The sequence below is a fragment of the Tricharina praecox genome, assembly GCF_024521635.1.
Source record: "Tricharina praecox strain CBS 144465 chromosome Unknown BZA05scaffold_13, whole genome shotgun sequence".
NCBI classification, from domain to species: Eukaryota; Fungi; Ascomycota; class Pezizomycetes; order Pezizales; family Pyronemataceae; genus Tricharina; species Tricharina praecox.
In genome coordinates, this window is record NW_026250415.1 from 587,271 (window position 1) to 611,286 (window position 24,016).

The following is a 24,016-nucleotide window of genomic DNA, read 5'->3' on the forward strand; positions in this document are numbered from 1 at the left end:
AGGTCAATGTGGTAACTGTCTGTCGAGCCAAAGTGTGCAGCTTATATAATCACGTATGGAGAAAACGTACGGCAACAGTTCACAGGAAAACCCCACTGAGCTCAGCCCGACAGGGGAGATATGGATGTGTGGACTGCGGTATGTATGATGGCCAATATGATAGTATTTCACACCTCTCCCCAGCAGAATGTACTGCTTCCTAGTCTAAATGAAAACCTTTAAAACATCAAAGAGGTCCTCCATTATACATCAACACCCGATCCAATTCCAAGAACTGCGGGTCGGCAAAAAGATTCGATATCTGTGCCATCTGCTCCGCACTCAACCCTGCCTCCATTTGCACATGTTGCTGGTGCATGCTCCCGGGACTATTGCTGCTCTGCATGAAATTCTCATAGAATGCCGTGTCCGTTTGGAACGCGAGGGGCATCGGCGGCGAGGCGAGGGAGAGAGGTTCTGAGGCTGGTATATACTGGTTGTCGAGCTCGAGATAGCCGGAACACCCGTTCATGGTGCCGGTGGTGGTGGTGTGGTTGGTGTCTGAAGAGTACGCGGGTTGCCGTAGGTCCACGCCGTTGTGTTTTGCTGATGCCTGCGTTTGCGCATTCAACAGGTTGCGTGCAAAGCGGCTTGCGAGGTTGTCGGATCCGTTTTCGGTGACGTAGACACCTTGCCAGCGGTTTGAAAGCTCAAGGAGAGACTTGACTAGGAGATGGAATTCGGGGAGGAGCTCGAGGCGATAGTATGTTGAATGAGCTTATATAGGAGGTCAGCGGGTACATATCGGTTGAGGAGTGAAGGATGGGGTACCTAGTAGCGATCTTCCGGCCACAAACAGACAGAACGCAAAGTGTGGGTTTGTGATGCCGGCATTGTGGATGAGGTACTGCTGGGTGATGGTTGAAATCTCCGTGGCAGCCGACACACACGTGTCAACAGAGCTTGCCTGCGGCAGTTTCATGGCGCTGGCTTGCCACTGAGCGGTGGGAAATGCGATGCCTTGGTGCAGAAGGATAACCGAAGTGTTATGTGTGATGTGAGCCAGTGTGAGATTCGGATCCATTCTGGGTTCCGCATCGCGAACAGTCGCCTCCCGCCATTGCGGGGGCAGTGAGAGTTTCCACTTGACGAGCGCAAAGTCAAGCTCTTTAAAGCGCATCAGCCAGTGTTGTACATCTTCGATGTTTTGCGGATTGACGGCTTGTTGGAGAAAGAACCGAGTGACTTGGCTCTATTCTTGTGAGCTCACACGCATATGTAGGGTCCATCGATACGCACCAATGACTCGGTTGCTTCTATGCAATACGCAAATCCTCCTAGTGATGCAACCTCTTCCGGACTCTGTGCCGTACTATTTGTAGGGGCGTCGAATCTCTGAAGTCCTCCCGGCTGGCTGCTATCTCCAATTCCGAAGTATCGGGTCTTCACTGGCTTTTCGGCTTCCCAGATAGCGCCTTCACAAGGTAGCCGTCGGCGCGCGTCTGCACTAGTTAGGCCTGGATTCCACCCTGTCGACACACTACAGAAACGATCGAGCAGGAAGACATTCCAAAATACACGCCGCCGTTCTTCGGACTCTACCCAGTTCCTCGGTTTTCCAAGGAAGGACAGGCGGTGTATCATGCGATGGCTTGCGCCATTGGCCGTGCCGTACGACTGGCCTTGCTGCTCTGTAAAATCATCTTCAAAGCTCAGCTGGAGGTGCTCGACTTGTCGAGACATGCAGTCGACTATCGCCCAAGATTTCGGGCCCCTTCCGGATCCAATCTTTGGATCATAGTCAGTAAGTAGGCCACTATAAGGGAGTAATTCGCATACCGTGTCAAAAGCTACGATGATCAAAGCTTGTAAGTTTTCAACCGAGAAATTCTCCATGCATTTCAAGATGACATTCTGCCGGCAGATCTTCGACAGCCGTTCTCGCGTCTCCTGCTGTTCCAGTCGGGGGTCTGAAGAAAACCTAACCGTGACTACAGTGATGGCACACAGGATGGTAGAAAGCTGGTCTCGTTCCGCGGGGCTGTCGAGTTTTCGAAGCAAGCATTGCTGGTGTATGACTGGTATCCAGGGGTGTATCGTATTGAAGTATATCGCAACAAGTTGCTGCATCAGATCGAAAGGAGGAAGATCCGGGTCGTCGAAGAAATTGGTTATCGATCGCTTTCTGGACCGTATGGTGGGATTGTCCCGAACATCGCCTGCTTCGCTAGAGCCGTCCATCCTATTCGGCGTAGACGGACTACCAGTATTCCCGGAGTGCTGTCTACGAATCTTTTGAGGTACAGGGTTTGCATTATCGATGTCAGCCGAATTTGAGTATGCGTCCATTAGGTCTCTTTTCAAGCAAGCGACTTCAGCTGTGATTCTCTGCTGTGCCGTGCCGGTAGGTTGTGGCGTGATGACCGCCATGTTCAACGGCGTTAACTGCGTAGTAGAAGCAAGTAGCTGTCTCATAAGAAGGCTCTGGCCAATAAACATCTTCTCCAGAGCATCTTCAACCGGCGGTCAGTCGGCGTCCAGGCCGGATTCGCTTCTTCGCGGACTGGAAAAAAAAACAAGCGCACCTAGCCGTTGAGACAACGACTCGACGACTCCTGCCTTCACCCCCGGCTTGGTCTTCGACTCGTCATACTGACACTCAACCCCTAGCACCATTGTTTAGCGGAACTGGGCAGCTACAAACGCCCCATTCTCGAAAGTTCGCACCGAACCGGACGCAGAGAGTGCATGGCTGTTCTCGGGTGCACTTTGCCTTGCGCTTGCGGCACGACTGGCAGCTAGTTGGCAGCAAGTCAGCGAGGCACAACGCGGCATCCAGGATGTGTTGGTGTACGCTGGCCCTTCGTCTTCCTGCGGCTCCGAGCCAGTCTCAAGCTCATTTTCCTCGCTCTTGCGTTTTCCCCTCGAACTGCGGGACATGGCTGGTTGGTTTCGTTTTGGTTGGGTTGGGTTGGAACTTCTTCGTCGCGCGGGAGACTGTGATCGCAGAAGTTTGGACTTTCCTAGTGACAACGTGTATGTACGGCGATGCAATATGCAGATTGTGGGGGAGATATCCTGGGGTAAAGTGACGCGGCAACTCGGCTGGATGCCGTCGCTTAATTTAGCCGGGATGACTTCATCCAAAAAGGTTGCCACACGACGATTCTTAGCAAAAGCCAAAAGTAAGAAGTCAGGTATAAGGTATGTGCCTAGAAGGTTGTTCATATCGCTGCACAGCTCTCATTGCGGATAGCCCTCGAAGTAAAACAGCCAGAAACAGTTCGGAATTAAGGCATTTACGTTGATTCACGCTCGTCGTTTCTATTCAGTGGTTGACAACCAACCCAAATCACTAGACAGCATTGAATGGGTAGTTCGAGCTGCTAATTACTCTACTAGGTATATATGCTAACTCACAACCCGCTCATAGCACAGGCGATCACTCTAGTCTGTGAATGTCCTCTCTTTACTGAATTTCAATATTCTTTGTTTCCCGCTAACTTAACCCGCCAAATTCGTCACCGAAATAAAGCAATTGCAGATCCTCCAACAAGTTTTCCTCCCACATAGCCCCCATCATAATACCACCCCACCCACCCCAGTCCGTCCGTTCCATACATCCTTAAAAAGCATAACGAAAGTCGGGATTCTCCTGATCCGTCAAGTCTTCAAACGCATGTGCATGTTCAATCTTCTCCTGCGCCACATCCGTCACGCCCGCATCGCTCCTCTTCGCCGCATTCCGTCTGGTAAGGATAAACCTCGAGATACAGACCATCGAGATGAAGAATATGTACAGAATCAGGTGGGCGATGAAGCCATGCCTGTAGCGCGGCTTATCGCTGGCCTGGAAGATCTGGGGGGCGGTCATGTTGCCCGCGGCCCAGGCGCTGTGGACACTGAAATCAGCATCGCATGCGAGTAAAAGGGCGGGGAAAGAACTTACACAAACGTGATGGTCAGAGTGACACTCTTCTTCGTCTGCCCGGCGATGTTCCGCGAGATCAGCGAGAAGATCATGTTTCCCTGGGCCAGGAAGAACTGCGTGCAGTAGAACGCGATCAGTAGCCCGACCTTGTTACTAGCATTCGGCGTGATCTGCATTATCACGACTGTTCCCACGATCGCCGGAACCGTCCACAGCAACATGACGGCGCAGGTTTGTTGGTATTTCGTGGCCAGAGTCGCACTGCCGATCATGATCGCGATGGTGATGGCTCCCTGCGCGATGTTCAGCAGCTGTGTTTGAAGATACGTGAACCCGAACGCCTTGATGATCAGGTTCGAGAACACCCCGAGGCCGCCGATGATGAGCGTACTGCTCGTCTGCAGGAGCACGTAGCACCACACCATCGGATCGGTCAGTGCTTCGACGATCTGGTACTTCTTGTATTTCTTATTCTGGATACCGGTTTCGTTTGCGCGGACCCGCTCGATGAGGAGCTTCTTGGTGTCTTCGTCGAAGCATTTAGCCTTCATGGGGGAGTCGGGAAGGTAGTAGCCAATGAAGCAAGCCCAGACGCAGGTGAGAAGACCCAAAACGAGGAAGAGCAGTTGCCACGATCTAATGGGCCCGTCGTTGAAGTGGGAGACTCCGAACGCGATCAGACCTCCCACCATGAGCTGCACGCCAAACATGCAGTACCATAAGGACGTCAGGATCTGCTGTTCCTGGCGCGTGTACCACATCGCCGTGAGGATGATGAATGCCGGCTGGACGCAGGACTCGAAGAACCCCAGAAGGAACCGTACCGCCATCAATGAACCGAAGTTTTGAGCGGCCGCGGAACATGCTACGACTGCGCCCCAGCAGAAAACACTTCATCCCCGAGAATGTTAGCATCATGGACAAGAGGGGGGTGCTACCGGTGACAATGACTTACTTGACGGACAGATACTTTGCAATGGGCAGCTTCTGTAGCAGGAAATTGGTCGGATATTCACCCACCAGGACGCCCATGTACAGGATCGTTCCCAGCCAGGAAAACTGTTGTCCGACAAGATTCGCATCCTCCTGGATGTTCATGATGGAGGAAAAGCCCAGGGTGCCTTTGTCGAGAGACTGGCAGAAATAGGTCTACATATCCAATATTAGGCTGGGGGGTCTGAGAATGCGCGCCAGAGAAAGACGGTGTCTTACACCCAACATGATCACCAGCACCCTCTTGTTCACTTTCCAGAACAGCTGTTTGTTGAGCTCTTCGCCAATGATGATGTGCTCGACGCCGGCTGTGTAGCGCGCGACATCCCTGTCGGCCTCGGTATCGACGACGCGATCAATCGTATCATCGGCCGCCTTTTCGCTCGTGCTGTGAACACGGTTCACATCCTCAGTTGGTGGAGGCATGGCTGACTGTTTGTTCAAGGGTGCGGGGGGCGGGGGTGTGGGGAGGGAATCAGGGGACTGGAGAGCTGCGGATTAGAGCCGAGTTGGCCCAACAGCAGGATAAGCATTTAGTATCTATATAAATCCGGGGACGGTTCAAATGGTACGGAAGATCATATTCCAGCCTTCAATTGCAGCCCTACGTGTGGGGTAATGGGCTGTTCGGAGACGCTCCGACGATTGCTCCGCTGGCCGCTCTACAGCATATCACTCGCCCCGGCACAACAATCGACGTCAGATGGATCGTAAAACGGACCCCATGAATTTACAGCTCACGTACATTAATGCTGGCAAGGATTCTCTGCTTGTGTAGGGTTCGCTTCTGAAGCGCACAGGCGGGGTGTTTTGTCATGTGTTTCTGAACAGACATGCACTCGGGGGGCACCCCTCATGACTGTGGTCCAATCATCACAATACCGACCGGTCAAAAGATTGGATGAACATAAGCTCTCCAATATTCCAGCGCGGGGGCCAAATTCGCTTCAGCTCCCGACAACAGCCCGCCTCCGGCCCTAACGAAATCGACATGCACATGTAGAGTGCCAGTACCAACCAAAGGCTCCTGGCAACTGTCAGTTAATGCCGCCGTATGAACCAATCACTACCCAATACCCAAAAATTCGAATCACACTCATACATCTCTTATTCGCCCAAGAGTCAAATTTTTCAATAGTCTACTTCCACCGCTACTCGAGCGCCGCACAACTTTATCCTCCTGAAACAACTTTGCGACACAACACCCGACCAAGCAGCAGCGATGTCCGAAGTACCCACCGGCTGCGAGGTAGCCTCCAAGCCACTCAGAGCACTTGAGAAGCCCCGCGCCCACCTCCAAAGTAAAGAGCTCAAGACTTTCTTACACATCCACAACTACAGAATCTTGCCCCCATAGAAATCGTTAGGTACATACTTTATACGTTGCGTGGAATCCAAAGAATCACAATATTACCGGAGGATCAACCGACAAAGCAGCGGGACATCCGGTGAAGTTGAAGGACGGCTTCATTACCAGAAATTATTATATCTGCTGGAGGAAAGGGCATCCGCTGCTGGCCACGATGACGGGACAATGATGACTCCGCTCGATGCCGACTCATTCAAACACTTGTGCAGCATGCCATTGAAGTCAAGTGAGTATGACGGATGGAGCCATCAAGCCTTGAATCTCGAGACTCAGCCGTTGAGGATGTGGTAGGGTCTGGTAAAATAAGCGGGCTCACTACTAGTAAGTATCCTCGATTATCTGTCATGGCCTGGGAAATACTTGGAATTGACGCCATGTCTGCTGAGACTCCCGAGCAGGTCTTCAATCCCTAGCACCAGGATGACTAGATGTCATTGACCGCCGATAGAGTATGTGTAGTGAGGTTTGTGGGTGTCTCGGGCATTAGGAAGTACGAGTTGACACTTGACAGCTCGAAGGCGGCAGCTGAGAGCCACGCCATAACTTCATTTCAAGTTTCAACCTGAGAATCGCCCAAATTCTCTAACCCACTGCTGAGTTTTGAATTTTCCGTCGGATTACTAGTGTAGAGCCGTGTGAACCAAGCGGCCCATCCAGCTCAAGGGGGGACGTGATGCAGGCCATCACTCCACAGCCCAGCTGCGGGTTAACTAAGGGGCTATTGCCAGCACGGGTACATCCGGGGGGACCCAGTCCCACCGGGAGAAGCCGAGACGGTGGCGGCAGTGTTGTTGGAACTTGGGTCCATGATTGTCAGCGGGAGGCTGACTTTGCAGACTGGGGATGCGGGAACGGGCGGAAGTTGGAGCAGCCTCCATCGCGGTGATTTCGACTGAAACGCACAGACAATGGATCATGGATGATGAACGCGATAGCTTGCCTTACACCCGTAGTTATTCTTTTTGGTCCGGAAAAAAAAGAATATGTATTGTACTACCGGAAGTAGAATGAGTGATTGACTTATAGATAGGCTGGGGGAGGTTTTGTAGAGCGCCGTGCACAGGAACTAAAATTATCACCACAACAACAGACATGGGTCCTTGCAAGAAGAGTAAAGCACCCACGCTGATTAACTATCGTGTAAACCGAGTCCTTGCCATCGACATTGATTACTGAGGTTCATAGATCAGCGTGTACTACCTACGGGATGTAAACAAACATGGTGGTTGGTAGTAGAATGTCTCAGTGCTCCAACTTCCGGTTCCCTTTCCCTCGCAAAATGGAACCAGAAAACAAATAGCAAAGCACGGAGAAACTCTAGAGGATCCGGCAAGAGTTGGATTTCACTGAATCTTCTGAAGTCGTCAAGAGCCGAATAGTGAATGTATTGGACGCGAAAGATTGCGCGAGTAACTCGGTTTTGTGCCGGAAGAAACTCACAGAAGTACGGCTGTGATACAGCGCATTGCGAGCAAAATCACGAGGTCCGAAGTAGGATAGCAGAATATAAACTGTAACTTCTGAAGACATCTTGCTTGTGGGATCAGTCAAGCTACCAGTTAATGTGGTTGTAGCTCTTGAAAAAAAGAGCCGAACCTCCCACTTTCCGTGCGCGGACAAAACCCTCATATACCCCCTGATGGTTCTAGAGTAGTTCTAGTGCACGAAATCTGTAGAACCTCCCTTGTGTTTCGGGCCGTTGGGAATGTTTTCCTGATTCCTCGGAGCAAGGAACGGGCAATAGGCATTACAAAAAGGCGCTCACGGAGGTCTTCCGTCTCACGTCCTTAGACCTAAACCCTCAGAAGCTGGCAAAAAAGAATGATGGAGTGAAGGATCTCCAACCTGCTCAGAAGAGCCCATGTAGGGGGGAAAGCCGAATGGAAATCGAATGATGTCGCGGTTCCAGACCCCTCGTCCTCAATTCAGAAGGTTGGGAAATCCCACTCACAGACTCGGTTCAGAAGCTGGCCACCGGGGGACCACCTGCCGGCCGGGAAGGGGGTGAAATCCTCGAGAAGAAAGAAGCGAGACCCAACAGGAAGCGTCGTGAGGTTCGCCACCCGGCTATGTGGCATCAATGATCGAGGACGTCGCTTCCAGCCAACAGATATTGCTGCGGCTGCCCGCACGGTCCTTACAAACTCCAGATATGTATGGAACCCACGGATGCGGGGAGCTCAGTAGAGCCTTGTCTTACTTTTTCTGGTCTGCAGATGTGTCTGTAGGATCTTTTCCCCCTGCCATACGCGTATGCATGCTACGTAATTAGCCATGGTCCACCCGGAGCTACTCGCTATCAAGACACTCCAGCCTGTGTAAGGAGTTCGAGGAGCGGTGGTCTGCCCGTGTTGTGGTGTAGACGGGAAGTGGGTCGGCCCAGCTGCAGACATCCGCCTAGGGCTGAATCGCAGCTACGGAAGAGGTGGATTGGGCCGATGAGACGAGTTCTCTGTGCCATATCAGCGCTCGTCTTCTGAATGCTGCGTGCATTTGGGGAATTGAGGTCACACGGCAGTCATGCACTGGGCGACTGTAAACAACTTCAGCTCCGCTGTTCGGCTGATCCGAGCCCTACAGAAACGCGTCTGGAAACATGCTGAGTGCGGACCTTGCTGCGGTGCATGCTTGGGAGAAACAACGACGGCAGCGAAGAAAGAGGTGGAGAGAGTATCCTGAGTCCTCGCCTATCAGGCTCGATTTGGCAGGGCTTAGTGCTGAGCCTGCAGTTTGTGCGACATCGACGACGGATGTCTCGGCTACAATTCCTCGGGCCAGTCCTCTTTCTTCTCCATCGCCACCCGCGCCCCACCTCGTGCCGCGATCTGCACGCTATGTATTGGCTGGTCACTTCTCCGCAGAACAGATCAACCGGATGGATGTAGGACGAAGCTGCACCTCGAGGTCGAAGCCAGCTGAATGGCTCAACTAGCTCAAGCCACATGGCATGGGGCTTAGCGCAATATATGCAGGTACATTCGTCGTCCCCCCGTCTATGTACTCCACATTGCGAGCAGACTCTCACGGGTATGTAGGGGAATTCCAAGTAGTTACTGCTCTACGGACCCGCCGAGGAAGCTGCCTGCCAGTTGAGCGGCAAAACCTCGAAGCGATCAAGATTCCCCGAAGGAGGCAACATTCCAAAACAACTGGCCCGGAATGTCGACGGTCTGGAATTCTAAATTCCCAGACAGTGCGGACATGCGGTAACAATCGCGCCGGAGAGTATCCGCGTTCTCGCATCGAAAATTCAGCCAGGGGATTGGCGTTTCGTTTCCAGCTGAGCTGTCACTGGCTTTCGTATGCACAGTGGAGATGGAGGCCACACGGAGAATATGAGACGATGTCTCACGCGTCCACGGACTCAGCCTCCGAACCGGCCTTCTCATGCATGCGGTAATCCGGGTGGAGTTTAGGTCTATTCTGGCTCAAGCTTCAGTTCCTGTCGTCGACATATCGGGGAGCACAAGTGGTATAGCAGACACCCTTCCGGAAAGAGCATCAGGATGGGGTCGCAGCTCTACATAAAGACGTCTTCTCTTCCACCTCAGTCTCGCTCACCAGTTCGACCAACCAGATTCCTCTATTGCTTCAATCCTTTACTTTCTTTCACACTCATCGCGAAGATGCTTTTCGATTCGGTCTTCAAACCCAACGGGACCAATGGAGGTACATTTCTTCTAGCCATTCATGGTCTTCGTGTCATGGTGGCGGCACATTTCTAATAGTGCTTGAGAATAGTCGCCAACGGCACCAAAGGCCATACGAAGGACGACGTATCTTCGAACGGTGACAGTAGCAGCAGTGGCACTGCGACCCCCATTCATACGGATAGCCTCACCATCCGTCAACCCCTACCTGAAATGATCAAGCCAACTATGACGCGAGTATACGAGTCGACCCAGGAGACGTATATTCTCAAAGACACCACGACGTTGATCACCGTCCGGTGCAAGAAGGAGTTTCCCTCGAAGGTAGACGACATCTTGACGGGAGTGCCCACCTGCCATGCATTCCTGGATTTCATCGCCACCGAGAGATTGAGGAGCATGCCACACAAGGGAAGCAAGTGGGATAAGGTCTTGAAGTGGGCCGAGGGCTACAGCCGAAAGGTCGATGCGTACTCGCATGCTATCAGTGGCTTCGCCCCTCATAGCTGGGAATCGGCAAGGCTTGTTTGGGGATGCTGTCGGTGGCTTTTGCGGGTAAGACAACTCGTGCACGTCTGGCGAATGGGCTTTCTGACGCGTCTTTAGATGGGCCCGGAATACGTCGAGATGCTTGAAAAGATCTTCGGTGTCATGTGCCAGATCGGACAGACCCTCGACTTCTTCCTGAAGAATAAGCGCCTTTTCTGTGCCTCCGTGGAGATTCAGGACATCCTTGCTCTGGCATACTCCGATCTCATCCGATTCACGGTCGAGACCACCATTCATTACAAGAAGACCACGAGCATCTGTCTCGCAGACTTCGATATCCTGTTCGGCCGTGTTGTTGATTCCTTCTTCCACCGCAAGGAGTGTTTCACCAGCGAATCGTGGGCCTGCAGTTTAAGAGAAGAATCCCTTACTACCACATCCACCACCACCATTCACATCATCCGGCAATGGCTCTCGGTCCAGGATAGAACCTTAGATATCTGTCTTTCCAACCGCATGGGGACGCGTACCGCCAGATACGAATTTACCTGCGAGTGGTTTGAGAGCCACATGCGGGAGTTCCAACGTGATAGGACCGATGTGCTATGGGTGTGTGGAAAGTCCGGCTCGGGTATGTAATTCCCCTCCTCTGTGGCGCTACCTTCCGTCTAACTGAGCCTAGGAAAGAGTGTACTCTCTGGTTGGATCCTGGAGAGACTGCGGAGAACCCAAGGTACCCGCAATGGCTATGACGTTATCTCCTATGCCGTTGGTGAGTGCTACTAGATATACCCTACGCTCAACGGATGACACTTACGCAAGACACAGATGCCAATCTTAAGAGCGAAAGGTCGTCGTTCAGCATCGTGAGGTCGCTGCTCCTGCAACTCCTTGAGAGGAACGTTGGAGACTTGTCGGTCTACAAGATCCTTTCGGCACTCTATGAGCGTGCGGAGCGCAGTGGAGTAACCGACAACCTTGAAGCCGCTCTGTGGAAGGCTTTCGACTCCGCTCTGGGACGAAGCGAGTGCAAGTTGATGATTGTCATTGACGGTCTCGATCATCTGGATGGCGGCGAGCCTGTGATCTGGGAGCTTTGCGAAAGACTGCGCTGCACAGCATCTAAGTACAGCTACGTCAAGTGCTTGCTCCTCTCCCGGCCGTTGAGCAAACCATGCCCGTCCACCATCAAGGAGTTCGTCATCGAGGCAACCTGCAACACTGCCGACATCAAGCGGTTTGTCGACATAACCATCAATTCTTGCATCGAGTTCAAGACCCTCAAGGTTGAAGAACGCCGCAAAGTTGTCGAGACGATCACGCAAACTTCGTCCGGCACGTTCGTATGGGCCGAATATTCCCTCCAACTGCTTCGGATGGAGAAAACGGTGGCCAATATGATGAAGTGCCTCGACACCCTCTCGACCATGAAGACCCTGGATGATATTCTTCACAAGCTCATTCTCAAGCTCGACCTCAAACAGTCGGATACCAAACTTTTGATATGCCTACTTCTCGCTGCCGAGAGGCCGCTCACCGTTCAGGAGCTCGGGTGCCTGTTCGAGATCGACGTCACCAACTGCAGCCGCTCCGCCCGCCTTACCAAGATCGAGGATGATATCCGTATCGCCTGTGGCTCTCTAGTCACCATCCGCGATGGGCTCGTGTGCTTTTCGCACGTCTCCGTCAAGGACTACCTCATGGAGCTTTGTCTCTCGGACGATGACTTCCCATTGAGTATCGAGGAAGCTCACACGGAACTCACCATCCGGAGTTTGGGGTACATGAAGATTTCTCTGAAGGGCATGGACCACGAGCCCACGCTTGAATGCGGTTGGGATGGCTCCGAAGAGGTCCTGCAGAAACATCAGTTCCTCGAATACGCCGCGCGCCACTACGTCATCCACTTCAAGCAATCCACCATGTACAACTCCAAAGGAAGCCACAGCTGCTCGGCAACTTTCAAAGCCTGCTTTCCTAACTCCTCTTTCCTCGCGTTCATCGAAGGCAGCTGGTGGGAGACGCAAACCTGTGCCAGTGAAGCTGCAGAACTGCACCATCTTGCCCTGCAGCTCCGGAAGATCGCGCTGGGCGAGAAGTGCGTCTCGGTTGTCCAGTGCTACATCAACCTGGCCAGAACACAACAGAACCTTTCGAGTTATGTTTTTGCCAGCGAGAGTTACTACGAGACGTGGAAGATCGTTTGCAAGGTCTTGGGTGAGACCCATGCGATTACTCGCGCCTGTGCCAAAGCTGTTATCACTTGCACGGAGTTGGTCACTACCACCACTGCGACGGTCACTCGCACCGAGACTATCATCAAGCGCAAGGAGACCATATACAAGTATATGTACACCCACTGCGAGACCAGCGAGGAGAAGATCACCTATGCCAAGGTGCTCGCAGAGCTTTACATCCAGCTCAAGAGGACGGAAGAGGCTCTCACGATCTACCACGAGATACGGAAGGTGTGCATCGAAGTCTATGGCGAGCTTCACGAGGAGACGACCACCATGACCAGATGTCTCACTAAAGTCCTCGAAGTTCTCGAGAAGCATGAGGAGTGCATCACCATCACCCGCAAGCTTTTGGAGACCTGCGAGAAGACCACCGAGGTGTGGGAGGAAAAGCGCATCACCACCACCATCACCATGGTCGAAGTCTACGAGAAGCAGAAGGAGATCAAGAAGGCTGAAGAGCTTTTGATCAGTCTTTGCCGAAGCATCACCGAGGTCTGCAGAACCAGCCACGAGGAACATTACCATGAGGCAAAAATCAAGATCACGCTCGAGTATGTCCGGTTCTTGGAGCGCTGCTCCAGAGACAAGGAGGCCGAGAAGATCTTGATCGAGTTGTGGAACGAGTTCAAAGGCCAGCTGAACGAGAATGACTGCAACCATGGCCATGGCTTGCTCATCCAGATCCGGATCATCGGCGACGAGTTGAAGAAGTGGAAGATTGTGGCGGTCGCCGAGTCCGTGTTCTCTTCTCTGTGGGGATTCTACAAGAGAACGAGCAGAACCACAAGTAAGGAGGCCACCTCTATCGCGATCAAGCTTTCCGAGGTTCTCAACATCAAGCAAGAAACCCATAGCGAGGAGACCATCTTGAAAGAAATTTTCAAGACCACCTCCACCAAGACCACGGTTGACATCACCGTCATTAAGACGTGTACGAAACTCAGCGCTTTCTACGAGCGAGAGGAGCGGTGGGCGGAGGCCATTAGTGTCTGCACCAAGTCCCTGGTCAAGATCTGGTCATCCCTCATCAGTTTCATCGAGAGCAGGTCGGGCATCTGCGCTCTGCCGGCGGAGTATTTCGAGGAGGCGATCATGATTGCACGGCGCCTCGCCATCTGCTATTTCAAAGCTGGCCACATTCACAATGCTGAGAGCGTCTACATCTACATCTTCAGCGCCTGCAGGTCTTCTCTGCAGGTCCACGACGAGTACATCCTTTCTACGGCGGAGTTTCTGGTCACCTTTTACGAGTCGATAGGCAAGATTGATCAGGCCCTCAAGATGTACCAAGAGCTGTATGAGGAGTACCAGGAAGTCCTTGGGTGCTCCCACACGCTCACGGTCAAGATCACCTACAAGCTTGCGCACTTCTGCACGCAGCATCAGCCCCGAAAGGCCGAGCAATATTACTTGGTCATTGTCACTTCCCTCGGTCACCGTACAGAGATTCTCGAGACGACATCCATCGAAGCCGTTCTCGTTCTCTGCCGGATCTACGAGACCGACAAGAAGTACAGCGATGCGCTCAAGTACTACCGCAAGCTCTGGCTGACCTTCTGCCGCCGCGGAGAAGACTGCGGGATGAGCACCGAGACCGTGCTGAACATCTACCAGAAATACGTATACATTCTGGAGCGGGAGTCCCAGTTCTCGATCATCTACGATGTCACCATCCAGTTCCGCGAGGCGTGCATCAAGCACTACGGAAAGCACCACCACATCAGCGTTCTCGCCACGATCGAGCTTGCGCGTGTCCTCGAGCGCGAGGAGTCGAAGCACCAGGAGGCCATCGTCATCTACGAGGAGGTCCGCAAGATCATCTCCGAACACAGTGAGCTTAGGATCATCATGCAGGCCACCATAGTTGAGGTCCGCAAGCGGCTTGCACAGCTCTACGCTGTCCACACTTCGTCCAGCTCCAAGGCGGAGGTGATCTACATTGAGTCCTGGGAGGAGTATAAGTGCAAGCATGGGTGCTCACACGAGGAGAGTCTATCGCGCCTCTACGAACTGATCATGTTCTTCAAGAAGCAGAGCACCAAGGAGTGCACGCATACGGCCACTATCACCCTCCAAACCACCATCATTGAGATCATCACTAAGGAGAAGGACACGCAGCGGTTGTTTTTCGCCGCTGGATCGATCGCAAAACTCTACCTGGCATTGGGCCTCAAAGAACTCGCGTTCGAGCTCCTCCAGGAACTCAGCCTGCAGCTCAACTCGGTCGAGGTCAGGACTTCGAAGAAGTTCGGGTTCTCGCTCCGCACTGGACACACGCTGGATCGGAGGTCTTTCCTCTTCGTCGTTGCATTCGAGGAAACGCTGAGGGGCAACTGCTCGGCCAATCTCTACGCCGAACTGATGACCGACCTCGTCACCGAGACGACACTGTACGAGAGCTGGATGCGGACGCTGAAATACGGCGGATCATTCGAGTCCTCGCTCAGCGTTGGAGCTCGGCTGCGGCTTTTCCTTGTCAGCAAGCACCGAGAGGAAGAATGCAACCGGATCACCGAGGAGCTTTGGGAGCTTTTCCAGGGCGGAGTTGGCAAGCAGGCGAAGAAGTCCGGCATCATCTGGGAGCTGTTCCTCATCTGCGTCAGGGAGATGGGAGTCGAAGAGCACGACCTTACGGTCCTCGAGACCGCTGCCACCACAGTGGTCACCCACTACGAGAAGGGCGACTTCGCGGGATCCCACGAGCTCGCCACTTGGACTTACCAGTACGTCAAGGTTCATGGCGGCTTCATCGAGCAGCGGAACCTCGCCGTTGGCTTCAAGATCTCCCTGTGTATGGCTGGGAAGGGCTCGCCGCCGTGGAAACGCTGCCAGGATGAAAAGCTGAAGGTGATGATGATGGAGCTTTCGCGCACCGTGTTGGCCGAGGTCCTCAAGGCCAGCGAGTCGGAGCATATGTCGTTCAGCAAGATGCGCATTGAGGAGGTAAACCTGATCGTTGGACTCCTCGGCGAGCAGCAGAACTTCAAAGATCTCGAGGTAACTTCACCCCTCCCCTTTCCCCTCTGTCCCGCGCCCTCCACCGCAAAACATACTAACAATCCTGATAGCGTATTCTCCGCGACCTCTGGGAAGCACGCCAACACCGCGCCTCATGGAGCGCAGACGTAATCGTGTCGATCGGCCACCGACTATGCGAAGTCCTCTTCGCCTCGGGCAAGCGTTCCGAAGCGATCGATCTCTGCAACGACATCCGGTACAACGTGAAGCGAGTCTGGGGGGCCGTTGACGCCAGCACAGTTCTCAGCTACAACCTTCTGTCAGGGATGTACACTGCATCGGGCTCGTACGACAAGGCGATGGAGCTGCACGTGGAGCTGTTACGGGAGACGCTCGCGCCCGAGAACGAAGACGAGCTTGTCGACGTCGCCTCCGGCGTCATTTTACAGCAGATGAAGCTGCTGAAGCGCAGCTATCAGAGGCTGGGTAGATGGATTGATAGTCCCGAGGAGTACAGGAAGCTCTGGGACGGCTTCGAGGAGCTGTTCGATCATACCGATGACCTGTGGAAGGGAATCGACCATATCAAGACGTGGTCGCCGAAGCCCACCGGCGTAAAGGTCCATGAGGGCATTGGAATGTGGAAGGCGCCCGGGAATTGGTGCTTCCTTCCGAACGAGGATGAGAAGAAGAGTAGGGCCAGACATGCGTGTCATCTGAGGAGTGAGGATGATGATTAGCCGGTTTGAGGGGGCGCTGCTTTAATGGGTTCTGTTCGCGGGTTATCTTGGATTGTACTTTTGTTACAGCGTTGCTTTTTGCGTGGGATCTTTCTTCTCGGTTTTGGAATAGGGTACTGGGTGGGTGGGTGGCTGGCTTATGTTTGATGTTTTTGTATTTGGGTCTCGTATTTTATGTAGCACTATGGATGACGATTTATCTTGAATCTTGAGTTCTTTAGAATACGTTGGATTCCGTGGGTTCCGGTCATACTGTGGGTCCGCTGGTACTGCATTTCATCCGCACGACGGCAAACGTAGCCCACCTCGTTCAGAATTATGCGACATCACTCACCACCGCCCACCCAACACCGAGTGATACTAGGAGCACACGATACTCCAATTCGGGACAAGAACAAAAGAACAAACACGGCACGCCGCGCACCTGGCCGTGTCATAGGTACATGGGACAAACCAATTGCCTTCATCACTCATTATTATATGTCGAACTACGTTGACCTCAATAGCTTGGTGCAATATGGCCCCTAGCTTGCCGCGCCGATTGTATGTGCCAGTATATGCCTAACCCAATACCTACCGGATGGAAACGCAGCAGTTCCTCAGAACTGGCGCCCCGGCCATACCTACTTCTGAAGATCGTAGGTGCCGCGGGCCAGCATCCAAGCGAGCGGAGTGGGCGGCCGGCAAGACTCCGCTGCTCGTTGCTCTCAGCCTGCGACCCACACTTGTAGAGGGAGTCCCATATCCGCCGCTGTGGATGGCAGTTATGTAGGTATTGGGTGCGACATCAAACACCCCACACCCTTTCTGGGCCGTGCAGGCTTTTGTGAGGTGGGCCTTTATTATGTTCTGTTCTGGTTTGTCGCGTTTTATTTTTAGCAACGGGAGCGGGATCGGGTTTGTGTTTGACACGATGTTTGGTTCTGGCTTCGGTAAATTCCCGACAGACAGACAGGCGGGCATAATGGGAATAGTTTAGTAGGTAATGGCCTGAGTGCGAGCGGGTGCGAGCGGGTTGCCGTGGATAGTACCTACCGGCGGTACATACAGAATCTCACGGACCAATGCTGTCATCTGTGGGCTCGTCGTGATATCAATCCTCTCGCACTGAATAGGCAACTGCCTTGGGTCATCCACTCCCTTCGCTCGCAGACCCAAACCTCCCCTTCCTCCCGTGCTAAGGCTTCAACTCAGCAAGCGTCGGCTGGAGCATCAAACCACTATTTCATCTACCGTCCAAACTACGGGAAGCTGCATGCGTCTGAGGAAACAACCGAGTTCCCGGCTATGTTTTTTGTTCGAACGCTCACAGCCACAGTAGAGCACGGCGGCCGGCAAAGTCACTGGCGGCCTACAGGAGCGTGCAGGTAGTGGGAGTCCCGCTGCTGGGCCACAGCTGGATGGCGGGGATGGAGGGGTGGTGGGGGGTATATATAGCGGCCCATGGTTCTGCTCGATCTCGAGCTCGGGCTTACTCGCTGCGTACTGCTGCGTACATACTGCATATCGAAGGAACTAGGTACTTGGGTGATCTGGTCGACAGCTGGTAGTTGCGGTTTCTGCTGTTTTTTGGGGGCGCACTGACTGACTGACTGACTGACTGACTGTGACAGAGGCAGAGCGAATCGAATCGCAATGGACCAATCGTTCGAAATAACAGAGTACCCCCCTCCCTCCCCGCCCCTCCCCTCCTCCTCCCCGAGCAGCTAACTCACACACCTTTAGGCGTCCGCCACCGCCTCCACCGCCGAACACGCCCCCGCCCCCTTCCCGCATGCAGCAGCAGCGAGAGCGCATCCACAACCCGTTGCACCCGCACCACCTGGGCAACATACCGAGCGGGTACACTACGCAGCGACTTCAAGAATGGGGGCCGATGTACATATTCGACGCCATGACGAGCGACGCGTTTATCCGCGGGGTATCGATTCCCTCCTCCACGCCGGACGGCATCGTCCGCGTGCGGGTCGATCCCGCCGCTGGTGGACGCCCGTTCTTTCTTAGGAAGATGTTTGTTAGTGCGGTGGTTAGGTGTGGCTGTGGGACGGGGGAGGGCGCGAGGAGCGGTGGTGAGATATTCCCGATACGTAAGTGGGGTTGGTGGGCGACGGAACGGATGGAAGCTGATTGGTTGGCGTAGATGTTGAGTATGCGTTGTATCGCGCCCCGCTGCTGGCGGCTGTGCTGCTGAGTGGGTTTGTGTGCCGCGGGGATTATGTCGAGATCCCGATGCCGCATCCGGAAGTGTGGAGGGAGGTCGTCGTGTGGATTTATACTGGGTTGTGGGATGGTGGTGAGGAGGTTTTGGAAAATATCATGTACCTAGGTGGGAGGGTTTGAAACAAGGCGATCAGAGCTTGGTGGTGACTTGAGAAAGAGTAGGTATGAGTGAGTGATGAAAAAAGTAGGAGATCATTCCATAGAAATCATAAACGCCAATTTTGTAGGTAAAAAACAGTCCACCTCTCCGCCCTGCCATCTGCCCATCCAGAGCTTGCGGACATCGATATTAGGAAAAAAACGAACTTTTTATCCAGAAAAAACAGCCCTACTCCTCCATCGTCTCGGCTTCCGGCTTTTCGACAACCGTAACCTTCTCGCTCTCCATTGTCCAGTAACTGCACACCTATCAGTACTCGCATCTATAACGGGAACGAGGTGAAACCTACGCAACAGGAGTGATTGCGAACTCTGCCGTCATCCGTCCGAACAACTTCAGCAGTGCTGCCTGCTTACTGTCCAGCTTCTGTCCCTCCTTGCACAGCACATACTCCTGGTCCAACCACACCTTTCCCTTGACCAATTTTGTGGGCATTCCAAGCGCTCTCATGGTTGTCTCGAGCGAGTGGGGCAGCGGCAAATCGTCGTCCGCCGGCATCTGACCACCCAGACTCATCACGACGCCACCAGGCACAATGAAAGTGAGCGGCGCCACAGCACCCATGCGGGCGAAATCCTCGCGCACAAAGTTCTCCAAGTACTCGATCAGCTGCTCTGGCGTTCTCTGCGAGAAGATCAGCCCGACGTTGCCGGCGATGTGCTGCGAGAGTTTGTGCAGGCTTGGCCGCAGCTCCTCGGCGTCGGTGAGCCCGAGCGCTTTCGCCATGACTTTGGTCTTGCCGAAGAACAGCCGCGAGTCGCTGAGCTCAGATCGCACCTCCTTTAAGTGCGTGTTGCGCATATTGCTGACGGAAAACACCAGGATCGTGGGGTACGTGTCAACGCTTTCGCGGATCGAGGTGAACAGGCGCTCGTTGTTCTCGCGGCCGGGCTTTTTGGCGGTAGCAGTGAGGGACACCTGCTTGTTGCGCTTGGAGCGGGGCATTTTGTCGTTTTGGTTGGGAAGGTGTGGCGGAAGACTGGTTTGGTTTGGTTGAAGGTAGTGGCGATGGTGGTGGAAGGTTGATGGGTTTGAGGTGGGTTGGGTTGCGATAAGCGCAAGAACGAATCTTTTTTTCTGACTTGGATTGAGTGCATGGCACTAGCCGCCTGCGGTTGGCGCCGCCGAGACGAGCTTAATTTTGAGCCGCTTTTGCAAAGCGGATCACTCGGTATGGTAAGTGCGGGGCGCGGGGTGGAGTGGCCGTCACATCGTCATATGCTCATATCGTTGCAGGTTGTCACATCTGCTCCCGGTACAACCATATTCAACAAGAGAGAGATGGTCTACCAGAAGTTACCTGATGATATCTACACGCATATAATACACACATTCCCAATCTCTAAAACAACCTGTTCGCAGCCTTGTCCTTCTTGGCCTTCTTCTTCCCGCTCTTTGCCGGCTTCGCGTCCAAGTGCTTGAACAACAAACTAGGCGACTCATTGTTTGCAGCCACGTCCGCACTGAGAAATCCTCTGTGCTTCGGATCCCGGTAGTACTCGATATCGAATCTGCTCGACGGTCCAGCGAGCCTGTGACCCTCCTCAAACGCTCGCAGGTGGGGATGCGTAATGGATTTGATGCCGATCTTGTTGAAGAACTGAGTTGTGATCGTCCCACCAGCCTTCTCGATGGCCTCGATCGCCGACGTAGATGCTCGCGACACGGTAATGTCGATCGGGGTCTTGAAGGTGTCGGCGCCGTTGCCAAGAAGTTTCACGCCGTCTTTGATGCCATGCACCGCTCGTGTGTCGAGGAGCTCTTTGAATGTGATGGGTTTCGTGGGGTCAATCCGACCAGCGTCGATCCATTCCTGGAGTTTTCCGAGGTTCAGGGGAGACATGTGCACCGAGAAGCTGGAACGGTGTGTCAGCGGCAGGTCCACATCCAATCACAACGATCCCGAGCGGTCAAGCGGCATACACATTCTTGAATCCTCGCTCTCCGTGGACAACCTCGAGTTTGGTTTGTCCTCCGTTGAACCCAGCCGGCACCTTTCCGTGCTGCTTCTGACCTTTGTGACCACGACCCGAGGTCTTTCCCTTGCCGGAAGACGGACCACGTCCTCGTCGGATGCGCTTGTTGTAGGCGTCGGGATGATCGCTGAGGCTGCCAAGAATCGAGGCATGTCGGACTTGGGGAGCGAAGAGCTGGCAGAAAAACAACGGCGACTTCGATGGCCGCAGGATCGACCGCGTTGTGTGCGAAAGGGTGTTCATGGCGGCTGCAGGCGTAGGGCGGACGGGTGAGCTTGACGTTCACGGCAACTGCAAGGACTCGCTCGCTGCGATTTATTTTTTGGTGTGGGGTTTACCCGGCCCAAACGCTGGGAAAGGCAGAAGAGCCTCGCAGCCGGGTTTCTCATCGCCTCGCCTCCTTCTTCGCGTTCGCGAAAGAGACACAACACCGGGCAAGTGACAACGCACCAACATCCTACCACCGCCACCACTGGCCTCCTCCACCACCATCATCGCTATCCAACCCAATTTCGGATCACCCTCGCGAGTCTACCTTTCAACATAACCTTCACAGCAGTAAAACCACCCTCTCGCTTCGGAGCCGTCGCGCTCTAACAACCCTCCGCCAACATGACCGACAAACTTCCCCCCAACTTGCTCGCGCTCTTCGCACCGCGTCCACCGCTGCGTTATCTCCCCCATTGTGACCATGAGCCAGCCAAGCGCCGCACAATGCCCATCTCCGGCGTCGCCGCGTTCCTCGAAGAATTCCGGAAGCCAGATCTCGACTATGTCCCTACAGAGAGTTGGCTGCAGAAACGCGATCGTTTGCAGCTCGAAAAGAAAGAGCGTCAGGAGAAGAAGATCCAAGAGGGACTGGAAACCTGTAAGTTTACACTTGCCGGCCGAAGGAAAAGCGCAAATGCTGTTTTTTTTTGTTGCAAGAGCGATGATCGTTCAGCGCGCTAATGCGAGAGTGTACCTGCAGACAAGCCTGAAAGCGATGCTCAAATTCGTGGCGACCCCTACAGAACGTTGTTCGTGTCCCGGCTGAGCTACGAGGTGAAAGAACCGGATCTTGAGCGAGAGTTCGGGCGCTTCGGACCAATTGAAAGGGTACGCCTCTCTCTCTCTCGTCACTATTGGGATATCCGATTGTGGACTAATAGCAACGGTAGATCCGTATTGTACGCGACAAGACGACCAATAAACATAGAGGATATGCATTCATCGTCTACGAGCGAGAAAAGGATATGAAGGGTACTGTTATAATAATATTCCCCCACCCCTCCCCTATCTCGCCCTCCCGCTCTTCCCCCCACTCTTTTCTCGATTTGAGGACCGCCAAATTATATGGGTATTCTTCGCATCGTGAGCAGTGATGGCCACGATCCGCACCGCAAGGTTGTTTACAGTAGGAATAAGTTGACTGACACTAAGCTTCATTTGCTGTCCACTCACTTCAGCCGCATACAAGGAAACAGATGGAATCCGCATTAAAGACCGCCGCGTTCTCGTCGACGTTGAACGTGGCCGTACCGTGAAGGGCTGGAAACCAAGGCGTCTCGGCGGAGGCTTGGGAGGCCGTGGCTACACTAAGGCCCCTATAGCTCGTCCTGCTGGACCTGTCGGCGGCTTCGGAGGCGACCGCTTCGGTGGTGGAGACCGTGGTGGCCGTGGTGGTGGCTTCAGAGGGGGCTTCCGTGGTGGTCGCGGCGGAGGCTTCACCGGAGGAAACAGGTTCGAACAAGGTGGTGGAGGGGGAGGAGGCCGTGGCCCCCGAGGCGGTATCGGATACCAAGGTGGGGGTAGCTTCGGTGGAGGAGACAGGAACGCTTTCGCAGCATCTGGAGAAGGTATGCCCAATGCACCCACTGGACCTGGTGGCCGCCGTGGAGGCGGAGGCGGGTACCAGGGTGGTGGCGGATTCGGTGGTGGCGGTGGTGGCGGCGGCTTCCAAGGCGGCGACGGTGGCCGAGGCGGGTATGATCGCGGCGAGCGCGGTGACCGCGGCGGCGACCGCGGCGGATTCGGTGGGTATGGTGATCGCGGTGATCGACGTGGTGGTGGCTACGACCGTGAGGGCGGCAACAGAGGCGGCGACAGGTATGGTGGTGACCGTGACGGTGGTGATCGTGGCGACCGTGGTGATCGTGGTGACCGCGGTGATCGCGGCGATCGTGGAGACCGTGGTGACAGAGGTGGAGGAAGGTATGGCGGACACCAGAGAGACGACAGAGAGGAACACGGCGGATACCAACGGAAACGGCCTCATGATGACAGCGCTCACGGCGGCGGTGGTGACCGTCACCGACGAAGGTATTAGTACCTTCGTGGGGTGTATTCAGGTGGGCAAAGGTATTCTTTCATCCATAAGTATCTTTCGTGGGGCACTTTCAGCGTTGGGTATGAATTCAACAAATGGAGGACTACGCGGGATCCAATCACGATCGAGTACTCGTCAATTAGTTTTCTCTCTCATCACCACCTTTTCAATGCACTGGCATACACGGAAAGAAGAAAAAAAGCACCGGGTTTGTTCTCCTCCAGCCGATGGGTGAGCTTTGTAGGATAGGAAGAATCAACAACGAGCTTGGTTGATTTGTCTGGCGGCGAGGGGAGGTTTTGTTTTGCTTTTGCGATGTCTCATGTTTTTTCAACCGGGAGGACGGACGGGGGGTTTAAAAATCACTTTGATCGACGAGTTCTTGGTTTGTATTACTTTCTGTTTTCTTTCTTTCTTCTTTCGATTACTTCTTGTTCCTGGCTTCTGTCTGTGGTTTTTTTCTTTTGTTTTGTTTTATCTTTCCTTGTCCGGATGGATTCCTGGTGTTCGGGTAAGGACGTCGGGTTCATTCTTCATGTTGCTTTCTTGTTTAATGTCTTCTTTTGTCATTCAAAGGTGAGTATAAATTGGTAAGGAGAGAAAAGTGAGAGGCGAGACGATAGAGAGAGAGAGAGAGAGAGAGAGAGAGAGAGAGAGATTTGACCGGAACATATACCAGTTCAGTTCAGTTCAGTTATTCACAGCTCTTGTCCAGGCTACCTAGCCTGGACTCTGGGTAAGTCTGGCGGTTGTTTTATGCGTTTTGTGTAGTGGTAGCTAGTGCATCTAAGCAGCGGTGCTGTTGGTGGTGTTGGTGGTGGTAACGGCGGTGCTGAGAGTAATGATCATGGGAGAGCTGGAGTCATTTGTTTTAGTCAACGTGATGTGCATGAGCTGTGGGGGCGGGGGCGGGGGATGGGGACGGAGGTCGGGGGACGGGATGTCTGACGCCATCACACATCCGCCTGGCCGGAGCCACGTTATCTACAGGACGACTTCAAAA

At 53.8% G+C, this 24,016-nt stretch overlaps 8 protein-coding genes across 8 annotated transcripts; 4 read left to right on the forward strand and 4 right to left on the reverse strand.

The window, feature by feature from the left end:
- Positions 1–133: 133 nt before the first annotated feature.
- On the reverse strand, positions 134–3,024 carry BZA05DRAFT_399315 (fungal-specific transcription factor domain-containing protein). Its single transcript, XM_051483793.1, has 7 exons — positions 2,834–3,024; positions 2,707–2,777; positions 2,565–2,645; positions 1,819–2,492; positions 1,279–1,767; positions 811–1,231; positions 134–756 (listed from the first exon to the last, which is right to left on the reverse strand). Exons 1-7 carry the CDS (start codon positions 2,917–2,919, stop codon positions 227–229), a joined length of 2,352 nt encoding a protein of 783 aa, XP_051339169.1. The 5' UTR covers positions 2,920–3,024; the 3' UTR covers positions 134–226.
- Positions 3,025–3,476: 452 nt separating this feature from the next.
- Positions 3,477–5,463, reverse strand: BZA05DRAFT_374036 (major facilitator superfamily domain-containing protein). The gene is made up of 4 exons (XM_051481745.1): positions 5,123–5,463; positions 4,866–5,059; positions 3,929–4,801; positions 3,477–3,872 (listed from the first exon to the last, which is right to left on the reverse strand). Exons 1-4 carry the CDS (start codon positions 5,327–5,329, stop codon positions 3,605–3,607), a joined length of 1,542 nt encoding a protein of 513 aa, XP_051339170.1. The 5' UTR covers positions 5,330–5,463; the 3' UTR covers positions 3,477–3,604.
- Positions 5,464–9,767: 4,304 nt separating this feature from the next.
- Positions 9,768–16,530, forward strand: BZA05DRAFT_399323 (uncharacterized protein). Its single transcript, XM_051483794.1, has 6 exons — positions 9,768–9,941; positions 10,014–10,477; positions 10,529–11,042; positions 11,094–11,183; positions 11,240–15,648; positions 15,720–16,530. Exons 1-6 carry the CDS (start codon positions 9,779–9,781, stop codon positions 16,347–16,349), a joined length of 6,270 nt encoding a protein of 2,089 aa, XP_051339171.1. The 5' UTR covers positions 9,768–9,778; the 3' UTR covers positions 16,350–16,530.
- Positions 16,531–17,937: 1,407 nt separating this feature from the next.
- Positions 17,938–18,710, forward strand: BZA05DRAFT_474277 (uncharacterized protein). The gene is made up of 3 exons (XM_051488116.1): positions 17,938–18,010; positions 18,075–18,436; positions 18,490–18,710. Exons 1-3 carry the CDS (start codon positions 17,985–17,987, stop codon positions 18,687–18,689), a joined length of 588 nt encoding a protein of 195 aa, XP_051339172.1. The 5' UTR covers positions 17,938–17,984; the 3' UTR covers positions 18,690–18,710.
- Positions 18,711–19,770, reverse strand: BZA05DRAFT_374043 (ribosomal protein L10-domain-containing protein). Its single transcript, XM_051481746.1, has 2 exons — positions 19,019–19,770; positions 18,711–18,967 (listed from the first exon to the last, which is right to left on the reverse strand). Exons 1-2 carry the CDS (start codon positions 19,672–19,674, stop codon positions 18,898–18,900), a joined length of 726 nt encoding a protein of 241 aa, XP_051339173.1. The 5' UTR covers positions 19,675–19,770; the 3' UTR covers positions 18,711–18,897.
- A 43-nt stretch (positions 19,771–19,813) lies between these two features.
- Positions 19,814–20,986, reverse strand: BZA05DRAFT_374045 (50S ribosomal subunit protein L15). Its single transcript, XM_051481747.1, has 2 exons — positions 20,653–20,986; positions 19,814–20,585 (listed from the first exon to the last, which is right to left on the reverse strand). The coding sequence occupies exons 1-2, from the start codon at positions 20,946–20,948 to the stop codon at positions 20,072–20,074; spliced, it is 810 nt and encodes a 269-aa protein (XP_051339174.1). The 5' UTR covers positions 20,949–20,986; the 3' UTR covers positions 19,814–20,071.
- A 331-nt stretch (positions 20,987–21,317) lies between these two features.
- BZA05DRAFT_425787 (U1 small nuclear ribonucleoprotein of 70kDa MW N terminal-domain-containing protein) lies at positions 21,318–23,013 on the forward strand (the record flags this gene model as incomplete). Its single annotated transcript, XM_051485974.1, has 5 exons — positions 21,318–21,573; positions 21,676–21,803; positions 21,866–21,947; positions 22,154–22,724; positions 22,794–23,013. 5 exons carry the CDS (start codon positions 21,318–21,320, stop codon positions 23,011–23,013), a joined length of 1,257 nt encoding a protein of 418 aa, XP_051339175.1.
- Positions 23,014–23,207: 194 nt separating this feature from the next.
- Positions 23,208–23,917, forward strand: BZA05DRAFT_399337 (uncharacterized protein). Its single transcript, XM_051483795.1, has one exon. It carries the CDS (start codon positions 23,329–23,331, stop codon positions 23,605–23,607), a length of 279 nt encoding a protein of 92 aa, XP_051339176.1. The 5' UTR covers positions 23,208–23,328; the 3' UTR covers positions 23,608–23,917.
- Positions 23,918–24,016: the final 99 nt, after the last annotated feature.